The 14,762-nt window shown below is 65.8% G+C and overlaps 1 protein-coding gene across 1 annotated transcript; it reads left to right on the forward strand.

Annotated features, from left to right (window-relative positions):
* Window positions 1–1,523: 1,523 nt before the first annotated feature.
* Window positions 1,524–12,984, forward strand: NCKIPSD (NCK interacting protein with SH3 domain). Its single transcript, XM_081106495.1, has 13 exons — window positions 1,524–1,795; window positions 3,971–4,080; window positions 4,252–4,453; window positions 4,640–4,730; window positions 4,928–5,412; window positions 7,158–7,328; window positions 7,464–7,550; window positions 7,646–7,784; window positions 7,868–7,948; window positions 8,080–8,208; window positions 8,292–8,384; window positions 8,670–8,842; window positions 12,054–12,984. Exons 1-13 carry the CDS (start codon window positions 1,625–1,627, stop codon window positions 12,255–12,257), a joined length of 2,136 nt encoding a protein of 711 aa, XP_080962621.1. The 5' UTR covers window positions 1,524–1,624; the 3' UTR covers window positions 12,258–12,984.
* Window positions 12,985–14,762: the final 1,778 nt, after the last annotated feature.

A 14,762-nucleotide genomic window follows, 5' to 3' on the forward strand; every position in this document is an offset into this window, starting at 1 on the left:
CACCACCCGTCACCGCAGTATTCATCCCTGGGCCCCGGCAACCGCGCCCGTCTGGTCCTTCAGCCAGGGCAGCCCCAGGAGAGCTTGTGCTCGGTGCTAGGAGGGCTTCTGGGAGGAGGTGTGTGTGGCAGGAGGTCTTGAACTGCAGAACCAGACACCAGGGAGCACAGGGTCTGAGTGCCATATTTTAGCAAGTCTCACCCCTCCCCTGGACCCCCGGCATCTCCTCTCCAAGGCCCAGTATTCCTCTGTCCACAACGTCCAAAGACAGGCCGCACGCACACCCTGGTTTGGTTGGGCCCCCAACCCTGCTCCCCGGCCCAGGCTTCAGTGGGGAATGCGGGTGGACCAGCCGGGGCAGAGATGGGAGGGCCCCAGAGACCCCTCCTGCAGACCCTCAGGGCCTCTCCTGGCTTCCCTCCTCCCGAACTTCAAAGACCTGCCCTTCAGGCTCCAAGGCACCCACTCCACCCTCAGGGTGACACCTGCAGGCAGCTGGGGAGCGGCTGACGGCTGACGCTGTGAAGGAGGAAGTGGGTCCGATGTCAGAGCCCTGGCCCCCGCTGCTCAGGGGTTGGATGGCTGGCCCAGGCACCCAAGGGTCAAAGGGTCGCAGGTCAGGGACCTGCGGTTCCCTTCCTGCGGGTTGGGGCTCCTGTGGGAGGCAACCAGTCAAGGTGTCTCTTTCACATCCATGTTTCTCTCCTTCTCTCCCTTCCACTCTGAAAAGGGAAAGAATATCCTCTGAGGATTAAAAACACAACGTGAGAGCGGAAGGGGAAGCTGCTGAGAGAGGAGGTGGGGTGCGAGCAGGATGGGGGGGTTTGGGACCGGGATGGCCCGACATGGTTTCTGTTTTTATTGTTTATTTTTTTAATAATACACTTTTTTTGGCTTTTAGAGAGAAAGGAAGGGAGAGAGAGAAACATCGATGATGAGAATCATGGATCGGCTGCCTCCTGCACGCCCCCACTGGGGATGGAGCCTGCCACCCGGGCCTGTGCCCTGACCGGAACCGAACCAATGACCTCCTGGTTCCTGGGTGGATGCCAGCGGCTGACCCACCAGCCGGGCTGGTTTCAGTTTCTAAGACCCGCCTCGCTCTCGCTCCCCACGGCCACCCTGGCGTGGCGGTGCCCGGGGCTGCCACCCCAGGAGGGGCCGGAAGACACACACGCCTGAGACCTGGCGCTCGCGGGCCAAGGGTCCGAGCAGAGAGGCCAACACAGGGACCGCGCCCTGGAGGTCGCCGTCCAGCCGGTTGGGTGGGACCCACTCCTCCCCGGGCGGCCGTCGGAGCGCTCCTTGGGGGCCAAAGCGCTCGGGCTGGCGCGGGGAGGAGCGGGGGACTGGGGGAGGGGGGCTCCGGGGCGGGGCGGGGGCGCGCGGAGACAGGGACCGGGAGGTGGAGAGGCCCCGGCGAGGGGCCCGCGGACTCAGCCGTCCGGGCCGCCAGGGGGCGCGGCGCCGGCGTGCGTGGCCCCCGCGGGGCGGGGCGGGCGGGCGGCGTGCGCGCTCTCGCGGCGTGTGTCACGGGGCGCCCGGCGTTGCTCGCGGCCTGGGTCCCGGTTCCGCCGCCGCCGCCGCCACCGCCTCCCCGCCCGGCGCGGCGCGGCCCGGCCCCATGTACCGCGCGCTGTACGCGTTCCGCTCGGCGGAGCCCAACGCGCTGGCGTTCGCGGCGGGCGAGACGTTCCTGGTGCTGGAGCGCAGCAGCGCGCACTGGTGGCTGGCGGCGCGGGCGCGCAGCGGGGAGACGGGCTACGTGCCGCCCGCCTACCTGCGCCGCCTGCAGGTGAGTGCGCCCCCGCCCCGGCCCCGGCCCCGCCCGGCCTCCCGACCGCCCCGGACCCGGACGCCGGGGGGCGGGCCTCCGGAGAGAGCCCGACCTGAGACCCCGGGCCCCGAGGACTGGGCCCCCCGGGGCTCGCACCTCCGCCTCAAACCAGGCCCTGGTCAGCCGGCTCGGAGGACCCGGGACCCACCCAACCCTGACCCTGGGGCCGAGACCCCTGGGGACCCGCTATCTGAACCCCCATCCAACTAGAACTCAAGACTCAGCCCCGATTCCAGCCCTGGATCCTGGCTGTTTCCCCGGTTCCCCAGACTCCAGACCCCTCATCCGCCCCTTCCGGGGTCCCCGGGCACCCACACTCTTGCCTCCCATTCTCAGACCCCCAACTGGAGCCCCCGCTTCCACCACCGAGACACTGCCTGTTCCCCAGCCTCCTCCATGTCCTCACCCCCAGCTCAGACCCTGGGCACTCTGGAGCCATGAGCACCCCATCCCCTAGGTGATCCCCGAAGCCCTGAGACCCGGTGTCTTCCACTGTCCTATTCTCGGCCCCCCCTAAGCGCTGCCTAAGACCACCCACCCACCCATTTGAACCACGGGCCCCAGCCCCTGCGGACACTTCCTGCCACCCCCCCACCCCCCAAGCCTCAGGTCCTGCCTTTTCAGACTTTGTTCTTTGAAAGTGAGGGTGCTCCCTCCCTCCTCCAGCCTGGAGTGGGGGCCGCTGCCCTGTGAGGAGGTGGGACCTCGCCGTGGCTCCCCCTGCTCTTGGGGTGCAGTGTCTCCAGCTGGTCCAGTCTGACCACAGCGGAGGGAGGCCTGCAGGCTTAGGGCCAGACACCCCCCTGCCGCCCTCATCCCAGACACCCCCCTGCTGCCCTAATCCATGGCCTTTGGGAAGCACCCTGTCCCGCCCAGTTCAGGACGGAAATAACAGGATAAATTTGGAGATGTCATCTGGCCTCACCAGAGGGACGGCCCGGGGCCTGGACCCTCGGCCTGACACGTCTCGCAGCGCCTGGAGTGACAGCGGGGAGTGCGGCCGGCCGGCGGGCTGCTGGGCTGCACGGTCTCTCCGGGGCTGAGGGCTGTCGGCCTCTTGTTCATGGTCCTGTGAGCCCCTCCCTGGCCAGGCCCGTAGGGCTGGGAGTTTGGGGGTCAGGGAGGCTCCCATCTTCTCTGTGTCTTGGTTTCTTTCTGCACAGCTCCCTGCCTCAGTTTCCCTAACCCGTCACTGGTTCCCCCCAGTGTGTCTTTCCTCCTCCCGCTCTCCCTGCTGCCCCCCCCCCAGTCTTGTCTCCCCGCCCCGTCTCCCCGCCCCCTCTCATCTCCGTGTCTCTTACTGCCTGTGTGTTTGTGTGTCTTTCTGTTCCCCGTTCTGCCTGGAGCCTGACGGACCACGTGTGCCAGGAGCAGGGAGGGGTGAGGGGCCGGTCCTGCCGCTGCCCCCCCTGCTCCCCACCCCGTGCCAGGCAGGCCGGGTCTATTGGGCCTGTGACGTGCTGAGGATGGCAACTCAAACTCTGGGGCAGGAGCCAGGCCCCTCTCATAATTATGTCCATCCACTGCCACCAGCACAGCACTGCTGCTTCCCGGGTGGCCAGAAAGATTCCTGGGACAGCGCGGGAGATGAGGCTGGGAGCAGGGGAGGCAGGGGAGGGGAGGGAGGGCTGGGGGGAGGGGAGGGGAGGGGAGATGGTCGCTGCCAGGGCCTGCAGAGGCTCCGTGAGCACAGGCTGCGTGGGAGTGTGACCTTGGTTTTGTGGAGGGTCAACAGGACCCAGGGTGACTTGTTAAAGGACCCGGACACTAGGGGCTCCCTGCTGGGCGTCTCAGCCTGAGCCGGGGTCCAGCCGGGGAGGGACTGCGTGTCCCCCCGGCCTCAGCTGGGGTCCCTGGGCTGTTTTTGCTCTGGGCGCCTGGTTTTCAGACATCTTAGCTGAGAACCTCACTGGGGTGAACCCCTGAGTGGGACCCGCCCCAGCTCCCCTTGAGAGCCGGTTGGGATTCCCCTCGGGCTCTCCGTGTCCCCGTCCAGCGTCCAGCACTCGGGGCTCCGGCTGCAGGGGTGCTGTCTGCCCCGGCTCCATCCAGCCTGGGCCTGGGTCAGTGCCCTTCCCTGGCCCCTGGTCTGATCGCCTGCCCCCCCCCGCCCCCCCCCCCACCCCCGCGCAGGGCCTGGAGCAGGACGTCCTCCAAGCCATCGACCGGGCCATCGAGGCTGTGCACAACGCAGCCATGCGGGAGGGCGGCAAGTACAGCCTGGAGCAGCGGGGGGTCCTCCAGTGAGTGGGGTCCCCCAGGGGTACCAGGGAGGTGCCCGGGCCGAGCTGGGGGAGGGCCGAGTGGGTGGAGATGCCGGAGGGGGAAGGTCCTGGGCTGGGGGGCAGCATCCCACAGGGAGCACGTGAAGACGGGGAGCTGTGAGGTGACCCCAGGGCCCCGTTCCCCGGCAGGAAGCTGATCCACCACCGGAAGGAGACGCTGTCCCGCAGGGGCCCCTCCGCCTCCAGCCCTGCGGCCATGACCCCGTCCACCAGTGACCACTGCCTGGCCACCGCCGCCAGGCAGCCCAACGGGGTGTGTCGCACTGGGTTCGAGCGGCAGCACAGCCTGCCCAGCTCCGAGTACCTTGGGGCGGACGGAGGCCTCTACCAGGTAGGTGGGGAGGGGGCGGGGGGGAGGGCTAAGGCTCTGTCCAGAGGCTCGAAGGCCCCTGGGGTCAGCAGTGTGGCTAGACGCGTAGCCCTGCCCGTGCCGGCAGCACAGGGAGCACAGGGCCTTCGCCAGGCCGGCAGCCCCGCGGCAGGCAGCCTGTCCTCACACCCCCCTGTGCCCTCCCAGATCCCGCCCCAGCCTCGCCGAGCAGCGCCCGCCACACCGCCTCCACCCGTGAAACGCCGAGACCGGGAGGCCCTGGCAGCCTTGGGGAGCGGTGAGAGGCAGGGTTGGGAGAATTGTGGGGGCACCGTGAGCTGGAATGGCTGCTCTGCTGTGTCGGGTTGTCGGGGGCTCTGGGCTTGGGGGGAGGGTCTGGCAGTGGAGCCGGGCCCTGTACTGGGGGGCGGGGGCTCTGGGCTGGGCGGGGCAGGGCCCCCGGGGCAGGGAGCACAGCGTCCACTCTGCCCGCAGGCAGCCGCCACGCCACGCCCTCGGGGGGCAGTTCTGTGTCCAGCGGCTCCTCCGTCAGCAGCACCTCCCTGGACACGCTCTGCACCGGCTCCAGCTTGTCCGAGGGCCCCAGCGGCTCTCCCACGCCCCCGCCTGTGCCCCGCCGCGGCCCGCACACCACTGTGTCCCAGGCTCAGCCGCCCTCCCAGGGGCCCGTCCCCGAGCCCCCTGCAGAGGAGGTGGTCGGTGACACCCCCTCGGCCCCCGAGGAGCTGGAGGCCCTGAGCGCGCTGAGCCTGGGGACCACCGAGGAGAAGGCGGGGGCCGAGACGGCCGTGCCCAAGACCATTGGGGCAGAGCTGATGGAGCTGGTGCGGAGGAACACGGGCCTGAGCCACGAGCTGTGCCGGGTGGCCATTGGCGTGGTGGTGGGGCACATCCAGGCCTCCGTGCCAGCCAGCTCGCCCGTCATGGAGCAGGTCCTCCTCTCGCTGGTAGAAGGCAAGGTGAGGGCGGGCACAGGGCCAGGGCTCCCCGTCCTCGGGCCACCCTGCTGCTCCCGCCCCCCCCCCACCCCCCCCCACCCCCCCCCCGTGTCCGCCTGTCCTTGGCAGGCGTTGGTTGAGCTCCAGCTCAGGGCCTGTGCTCTGCTGGGCGCTGCGGACAGTTAGGCTGAGCCTTGGAGGAGATGGGGAGGAAGAGCGTCCGGAGAGGCTCCCCTGCGCACAGGCCTCGAGGCAGGGCCCGGGCGGCTGGGCCACGGGGAGTGTGCGTGCAGGTGGGGTGGGGGGTGGGGGGGCCTGGGCGGGTGACGGGTGAGACCCGGTGTGGGGGGCCCAGGGCGCTCTGGCTGCAGGAAGGAGTGGACGTAGGGCAGGCGTGAGGCGCTGCTTTGCTGGCGTTGGCAGTGGGGAGAAGTGGGTGCTTCGAGAGCTCTGAGGAGCCCCAGGTGCTGACTCAGACGTGAGTGAGGAGCATGGACACCCTGGGGTGGGGGGCACGGGCCAGGGAGCAGGATGGGCAGGCGTGAGCCCAGTCCACACGGGGGGCGCCTCCTCGGGGCTCCGGCAGCTTGGGGTTGGGTCGGGGGAGCAGTAGGTCGATGGGCCCGTCTGCTGGGCAGGTGCACGGGCTTGGCTGGCAGGGTCCCAGGGGAACCGTGGCACCACTTTGTGTAGGATTGGGGCGGGGTCTCGGGTTTATCCAGGTCTGGGATGAGAGGCAAGTTGTTGGAGAACACCCCACGTTTCTTTTTTTTTTAACATCTTTTTCTTGATTTCAGAGAGGAAGGGAAAGAGAGAGATGGAAACATCAGTGAGGAGAGAGAATCTTTTTGTTGTTAATCCTCATCCAAGGATATTTTCCCATTGACCTTTTAGAGCAGCGGTTCTCAACCTGTGGGTCGCGACCCCTTTGGCGGTCGAAGGCCCTTTCACAGGGGTCGCCTAAGACCATCCTGTACATCAGATATTTACATTATGATTCATAACAGTAGCAACATTACAGTTATGAAGTAGCAACAAAAATAATTTTATGGTTGGGTCAAATGAGGAACTGTATTTAAAGGGCCAGAAGGTTGAGAACCACTCTTTTAGAGAAAAAGGAAGAGAGAGGGAAAGCCCTGGCTGGTTTGGCTCAGTGGATAGAGAGTTGGCCTGCGGACTGAAGGGTCCTGGGTTCGATTCCGGTCAAGGGCACATGCCCAAGTTACGGGCTCGGTCCCCAGTGAGGGGCATGCGGGAGGCAGCCCATCAGTGATTCTCATCATTGATGTTCCTCGCCCTCTCCCTTCCTCTCTGAAATCAATACAAATATATTTTTTAAAAAAAGAGAGGGAAAGACAGAGAGAAACATCCATGTGAGAGAAACATCGATTGGTTGCCTCCTGCAGGAGCTCTGACCAGGGCCTGGGCTGGGGAGGAGCCTGCAACCCAGGTACGTGCCCTTGACCTGAATCGAACCTGGAACCCTCTGGTCTGCAGGCTGACGCTCTATCCACTGAGCCACACCTACTGGGGCCCCACATAAGTGTTTCATGCAGAAGCCTGTCCCAGGGGGTTTCCCAGAGTTGGGGGGCGGGAGAGCTGGCTGGTGGCCTTGGGAGCCTTGGTGTGCAGAGATGGGTCATGGGAGCAGCTATTGGTGGGAGCTTGATGGGGACCAGGGTGGCGGGAGGGGGAGAACCTGGGTCTGGCCCCTCACAGGTCCTAGGAGCTGCCCAGCGCCAACCCCTGCCTCGCTCTCTCCCCAGGACCTGAGCACGGCCCTGCCCTCAGGGCAGATCTGCCACGACCAGCAGCGGCTGGAGGTGATCTTCGCGGACCTGGCCCAGCGGAAGGACGACGCCCAGCAGCGCAGCTGGGCCCTATACGAAGACGAGGGCGTCATCCGCTGCTACCTGGACGAGCTGCTGCACATCCTGGTGCGGGGTGGGGTCCCCAGCCGCCCGCCCTGCGCCATCCCGGCCCTCGGGCGTCTCCCCTCCACGCCCCCAGCTCCCTCACCCTCGGCTGCAGGGCCCACACTGGGTGACCGTCACACTCCCTCCTCCCCGCAGACGGACGCGGACCCTGAAGTTTGCAAGAAGATGTGCAAGAGAAGCCAGTTTGAGTCTGTGCTGGCCTTGGTGGCCTATTACCAGATGGTGCGTGAGCAGGGGCTGGGCCTGGCAGGGGTGGGGGCTGGGGGGTGGGGGGCTGGGGAGGGCCTGTGGCGCTGAGCACGCAGGTCCCCTGCCAGGAGCACCGGGCGTCCCTGCGGCTGCTGCTCCTCAAGTGCTTTGGCGCCATGTGCAGCCTCGACGCGGCCATCATCTCCACCCTCGTGTCGTCCGTGTTGCCCGTGGAGCTGGCGCGGGACATGCAGACGGACACGCAGGGTGAGGCGAGGGGAGCTCCCTGCCATCCGGAGGGGGGTTCCCGCCGTCTGTGGCGTCTCTGACGGCCCGCCTTGCCCCCGCAGACCACCAGAAACTGTGCTACTCCGCCCTCATCCTGGCCATGGTCTTCTCCATGGGGGAGGCCGTGCCCTGCGCCCACTATGGTAAGAAGGCCGGGCGCCCCGAGCCCGCTGGGGCCAGGACCCCGACCTGCAGGGACGGGGTCTCCGGGAGGGGCTCTCGGAAGTGCAGGGAGTGGGTGGGGGCAGGGCTCAGCCTCCTGTGCCCCTTGCAGAGCACCTGGGCACGCCCTTTGCCCAGTTCCTGCTGAGTGTGGTGGAGGACGGGCTGCCCTCGGACGCAGCGGAGCAGCTGCCGGATCTCTGCACCAACCTGCTCCTGGCGCTCAACCTGCACCTGCCAGGTGGGGGCACGTGGGAGGCGGCTGGCCAGCCAGGGCTCCGGGCTCAGCCCTGCCCCGTCCCACCTCTTGCCGTCTCTCCCCAGCCCCCGAGCAGAACGTCGTCATGGCCGCCCTGGGCCAGCACGCCAATGTCAAGGTCTTCTCCGAGAAGCTGCTGCTGCTCCTCAACAGAGGGGGTGAGGCCCAGGGGTGTGCGCGGCGCCACGCCCGTGTCCTGGGATCCCGTGTCCTGGGACCCCGTGTCCTGGGACCCTGAATCCTGGGACCCCGTGTCCTGGGACCCCATATCCTGGGACCCCGTATCCTGGGACCCCGTATCCTGGGACCCCGTATCCTGGGACCCCGTGTCCTGGGACCTGTGTCCTGGGACCCCATATCCTGGGACCCCGTGACCCCAGTAAGTCCCCAGGGAGACTCTGGGCCCAACACTAGGACCGCCTGACGCGCCCCTCCCTTCCTAGACGACCCCGTGCGCATCTTCAATCACGAGCCGGCGCCGCCGCACTCCGTCCTCAAGTTCCTGCAGGACGTGTTCGCCAGCCCCGCCACGGCTGCCATCTTCTACCACACGGACATGATGGCGCTCATCGACATCACCGTGCGGCACATCGCGGACCTGTCGCCCGGAGACAAGGTGCCGGAAACACGGGGAGTGACGCTGGCTGGAGGCGAGGGGCAGGGCTGCTGCTGGCGCCACCGGGGAGGGTGGGAGGCGCTGGGAACCTGGTGGGTGGCGGAGGGCCAGCCCTGTGGGGGGCGGGGGCGGGGGGGGGGGGGCCGGGCGGGTCTGTCTGGGGGAAGCTGGAGCCCAGGAGCCGTGGGAGGTGGGCGAGTGGAAGTAGAAGTGGGGTGTGCAGGCTGCGTGCTTCTCCCACGAGCGGGCCGTCTAGTAGCGCCCGGAATGCCGGGAGGAGGGCCGCTGTCCCTGTGGGGGGGAGCGGGCGGGGTGTGGGGAGGTCTGCAGGGCTGGCTGCCCCCCTGTGTGAGCAGCCGACGGGCGAGGTCCTGATTGCTGAGGTGCCGAGGACCTGACTCGGGGAGGGATGGAGGGTGGTGCTGGTTTTTATTTTTTAATCCTCACCTGGGGATGTATATGTTTTTATTGATTTTAGAGAGAGGGGGAAGGAGAGAGAAAGGAACGTTGATGAGAAAGAGAAATATCGATTGGTCGCCTCCTGTGCGCACCCGCCCAGGGATTGAACCCCCAACTGGAAGTGCGCCCTGGACCGGGACCCCTCAGCGCAGGGATGAGCTCCAGCCACCCGAGCCCCAGGTGCCAGGGCTGCGTGTCCTGAGCAGGTTTACATGGAGGGGAGGGGCTCAGCCCTGGGCTGCTGCTGCCTCCTGGCTGCGAGGACCCTGCTCAGCTCCTCCCTTCTCCTCTTGGCACGATGTCCCACCCCTTCCTTGGTGAATTTTGGGGCCCCCTCGTCCTTGGAGACCTCGAGCCGCTCCATGGCGCCGCTCTAGGGGTAGAGCCATACACCTGGGGCCACGCCCCGCACTGACTCGGTGTGCAAGATGCGCCCGCCACGGCGGCTTGCCGTGGCCGTGGCCGTGGCCGTGGGTAGCGCCTCTGGCTGCCTCTCGGGAGGGTAGGCTGTTTTCCGGGTCAGGATTGAGAGACCCCTGCGATGCATCCAGGCACAGGGGCCGGCGGGAGGCGGTGGGGGCTGGAGAGACGCGCTGAGCCCTGGCCCGGATGTGGTGGGAAGCCTGTGGCCAGTGGGCACTTCGGGAGCAGGAGGGACAGGCCAGAAGGAAGTCCAGGCCTTAGCGCGGACGGCAGGTGGGGAGCGAGAAACCCGGGAGGAACACCAAGGGAACGGGAGCACAGAGCCACGTGTTCGGAGGAGGAGGGGTGTGAGCCGAGTGAGGCCAGGACTGAGGAACTGGCACAGCCCGTGGTGGCGGACGGGCCACGTCTGTGGAGTGGGGGGGTCTGAGCGGGAAGGTTAGAGGACTTGGAAGGGAGTGAGAAGGGCGGGTGGGGGCTGGAAGCAGCACATGGAGACAGCCCTTGTGAGTTTCTGTGAAGGGGGCAGTGGAAGGGGGTGCTGGAGGGTGAGGGTGAGGGTTCTAAAGGCGGGAGACTCTGGTGCCATCTGAGCCAGAGGGAAGGCCCCGGAAGCGCCGGCTGATGTGTTGCGAGGAGAGGGCACTGCAGAGGGCAGGTCGTCACAGGGGAGGGTCCAGGCCACATGGGGGAGGCCCGACAGTGCATTCCGGGGGGGGACAGGGGAGATGCAGGTGCTGGGAGAAGACGGGGCTTTCTGAAGGATGGCTTGTTGCCCCGGCTGGGTGGCTCCGTTGGTCAGAGCGTTGTCCCTACACCACAAGGTTGTGGGGTCACTTCCCAGTCAGGGCACATACCCAAGTTGCAGGTTCGATCCCCAGGGCGTGAACCGAGGCAACCAGTCGATGTTTCCCTCCCTCTCCTTCCCTCTCCTGCTAAAATCAATAAAAACCTGTCCTGGGTGAGGATTAAAAAGAGAGAGACGGCTTGTTTCCCAGGAAGCACAGGCCAGTGGCCTGGGCAGTTCAGGTTCAGAAACCAGAGAAGGTGGGCAGTGGTGCTTCAGGGAGAAGCGAAAGGGCTGAGAGAAGTGGAGGGATCCCCAGGCAGTGCACACCCACAGGAGGTGCCCACGGGAGGTCTGTGGTCAGGAATGCGGTGAGGCCTGTGCGTGGCTCTGCATTGTCTGTTGCTTAGATACCTGGGCTTGATTGGCAGGCGCTGGTCTGACTAGGGGAGGGAGCTAGCAGGCTGATGCTGCCTCATCAAAGGTAAAGAGAGAAATGTGGAGGCGAAGGGGACAGACCGAGAGCACAGGCTGTGCCGTCAGCGGGTCGGGTCTCAGCGAGGCGGGGAGCAGTGTAGGTGTCCGATGGGGGCGCTGTTGGAGCGCTCTCGCCCGAGGTGCTGGGAAGGTGGGTGGGGCGGGGCTGGGAGATGGACCCGTGACCGCCAGGTCTTAGGCAGGGGCTGGGGGGTGTGGGGAGAGGCAGGACACCGGTGGGCTTGGCCTGACGTCTGAATGGACAGCAGTGCTGTTTGCCAGGTAAAGAACACGAGAAAGCCTTCACTTTGGACCGATGGGGAAGGCCGTGAGTTTGATGGTGGACACGGGTTTGAGGCCTCCGAGACGCAGGAGGGACAGTGGGCAGCTGGAGGTGCTCGTCTGGGGCTCACGGGAGAGGTCGAGGCCGGAGGTGTGAGTGTGAGTCACGGTTGAGGCTGTGTGAATGAGATCTTCCAGGGTGAGAAGACGGCGAGAAGCAGGGGGCCTCCGAACACAGGCAGTGTTACCAGGAGGGGCAGTGCCCTGGCTGGTGTGGCTCAGTGGATAGAGCGTCGGCCTGTGGACTGAAGGGTCCTGGGTTCGATTCCTGGACAGGGCACATGACCAGGTTGTGGGCTCGATCCCCAGTGGGGGGCGTGCAGGAGACAGCCGATCGATGATTCTGTCTCATCATTGATGTTTCTCTCCCGCTCCCTCTCCCTTCCTCTCTGAAATCAATACAAACATATTAAAGAACAAAAGTAAAAAAAAAATAAAGGAGGGCAGGGGCTCACCGCTGCTTCTCGCCACCTCTCTGAGCCAGGACTGCTTCAGGGCAGCTGCCTCCTGGGACTGCCTATGTCTCTGGTGATTCATTCATTCACTTACTCATTTGAGATTCATTCATTCACTCGCTCACTCATTGGAGAACTATCACAGGCCAGTTCTGTGCCAAGTACCTTCAGTGCCGGGGCTGCAACTCCGAGCCTCACTGGTGCCCACAGCCCGGGGTCCCTGTGGCCCGTCCCTGGGGTCCCTGAGCTTTGCCTGCTCTTCCTGCAGCTGCGCATGGAGTACCTCTCCCTGATGCACGCGGTGGTCCGCTCCACGCCCTACCTGCAGCACCGCCACCGGCTGCCTGACCTGCAGGCCACCCTGCGGCGGATCCTGAGCGAGGAGGACGCCTCGCCCCAGTGCCAGGTGGACCGCATGATTGTCCGGGAGATGTGCAAGGAGTTCCCGGCGCTGGGCGAGGCCCCCAGCTAGCGCCTTCCTCTCTGCCTTCCCTGCAGCCCTGGCCAGCGATCAGGGGACGTGGGGCTTGGCCCAAGCAGTTATTGCACAGATGGACGACAGTGTTAGGGGGTGCGGTGGTCGGAGGGTCCTGAGCAGGGCCCGCCCCCTGACGTAGGGCTGATGCGAGGGGCCAAGGGCAGGACTGGGGACCACGCTCTGGGAACAATGCTGGGGCCAGGGGAATGTGTGTGAGCCGAAGCCCCTCCACGTCCCAGCTGCCTCTTCAGCATGTCCCCCTCCCCCTCTCCGCACACACACACACACACAACTCGCACACACTCGCACTCGCACACGCACAGTCCCGCTGCTGCTTCAGGCTGGGCCAGGGCCCCACCCCCAGCCTGTCTGGTCTGTGTCCTGGGCTTCAGCAAGCCGTTTCCTTGGGGTGAGGGGAGGCTTCCGCTAGCTCAGCTCTGTTTCTTGCCTTAGCTTCGCATTAAGTGCCGCTCATGTGCTCCCCCTGCCCCGCCCCCCAGGGGTCAGTGCCCTCCCTCACCCCCCCAGGGGCCTGGGCCAAGATGCTGCTTTGAAAGCAGAACTAGGAGGCCAGTGACCCATCCATCCTTTAACCTCACAGAACGGGCGATGGCGCCGAGAACACCAGTGACTGATTCTATTTTCTCTGTAGACTGAAAAGCCATGTGTATCTCCTGTGTGCTGCGCTCACCTTTGGAAATAAATTGCCTCTGGAAACCGGCTTCCCTGTGTGATCCTGGGGTGGAGGAGGATGGCGGCGGGGCCCTGGGGCTTGCCCTGCCCTCCCAGCCCACAGAGGTGAAGGCCCCGACAGCCTCTCCCCCTGGGGTTCCTGCTCTGAGCCACATCCGGCCTGGGGTCCTTGCAGGTGCTGCCCCGCAGGCTTTGCTTAAAATCTTCCTTTGCCTCGAACGCTGCAGCTGCCTTCCCTGCTGAAACCCTGCTCCAGCCCTGGGCCCTGCGGGCTCTGCTCCTCACTCACTGGTCACGAGGCCGGCCAGGGCCCTCGCTCCCCGGCTTCGGCAGAGATGAGGGATTTACACGGTGGGAGGAGCATCTGAGCAAAGGCGGGGTTAGGTTTGCACTTTCCTGTGGGCTCCCACGTTTAAAAAACCGCTGTACGTGGAGGAGGTTCCGGGAACCCAGTGCCAGGCTCCAACCAGTCGGTGGTTTTCATCAATTCATTTTTTTTTTTTTACCCAAGATGATTTTTAAAAAATTTATTTCCCAGAGGAAGGGAGAGGGAGAGAGAAACATCAATGATGAGAATCATTGATTGGCTGCCTCCTGCACCCCCTCCCCCCCAGTGGGAATCAAACCTACAGCCCAGCCCAGGCCTGTGTCCTTGACCAGAACTGAACTTGGGACTCGACAGTCCACAGGCCGATGCTCTGTCCACAGAGCCACGCCAGCCAGGGCTGCCCAAGACGGTTCCACACATTCAGAATCATCCCTGATATTGACTTCCGGTCACGAGCTTTATTTTCTCATCGGGACGCGAAAGGCAGAGGGCCTCTCCCACCAAGGCTAATGCAGCAGCGCAGCGGGCGAGGGACGGGGCCCTGGGCAACAGGTCCCTGGGCAACAGGGGCCCTGGGCGGCGAGAGCGCTGGACCGGGAACCCCTGGGAGCAAAGCAGGGGAGGCTGATGGGCATCCTTCCCTTCACCGCCCGCTCCCAGCAGGTTGGGCAGAGCCTCACCTGGACGACGGAGGAGGGGCTGACGCCGTGTTTGGCCCAGGTAAAGGCTCGGCCTGGTCCCTCCTCTCCCTGGAGGCACGTGCCCCCTTTGTCACCCGGAATCAATGCACTGGCTTCCAGCCCGCGCCTTTCTCCTGGGAGCTGGAGGCAGAGAACCGATTCTCTTCCCGAAACACGCGGCCGGGCTGTGCCCCCTGGACCAGTGCTGGCGCTTAGGGACGCTGGCCCGGTGGCCGGAGGGCCAGAGGCCGCCGCCAGCTGCCCAAGGGGACTCCGCTCTGTTTGAAAGGGACGCAGACGCTCCACCCTCACGCCCTTAGGGACCCAGACCTGCATCCGGCGAAGCTCCGGCCGCACGGGGTCCCCAGGTGCAGAGACTGGGGCCAAGCACCGCTGGAGCTCACCCGCCTCCGGGCCCAGCCAGGCGAGGCGCTCGGGAGGTGGAACCCCGGGAACCCCGGGAACCCCGGGAACCCCGCCTCCCGGAAGCGAAGGAGTCGAGAGGCCAACGAGCGCGCCGTCTGATTGGCTGGTGGTGATGTCATAGTTACCGTTTGGGAGGGCAAGAGGCCTTAGGCAAGGGTTCTCCGCTGGGTCCAAGCAGGAGCCGCACCCCTGGGTGTCCTGGGCCCCAGAGCGACCCCGCCGCGGTCCTGGGGCGCCCACGCCCTTTGACCGGGCGCTGCAGGCCGTGGTCGCTGCTGCCCTTGCAGGCCACTTGGTGGAGCGGCTCCCGAGTGTCTTCCCGGCTCCGCTGGGCCCTCGGAGCGCCCTGGGCCCGGACAGTGCGTCCCGTAG

Source organism: Myotis nattereri (assembly GCF_964212035.1).
Source record: "Myotis nattereri genome assembly, chromosome: 14".
Taxonomy (NCBI): domain Eukaryota; kingdom Metazoa; phylum Chordata; class Mammalia; order Chiroptera; family Vespertilionidae; genus Myotis; species Myotis nattereri.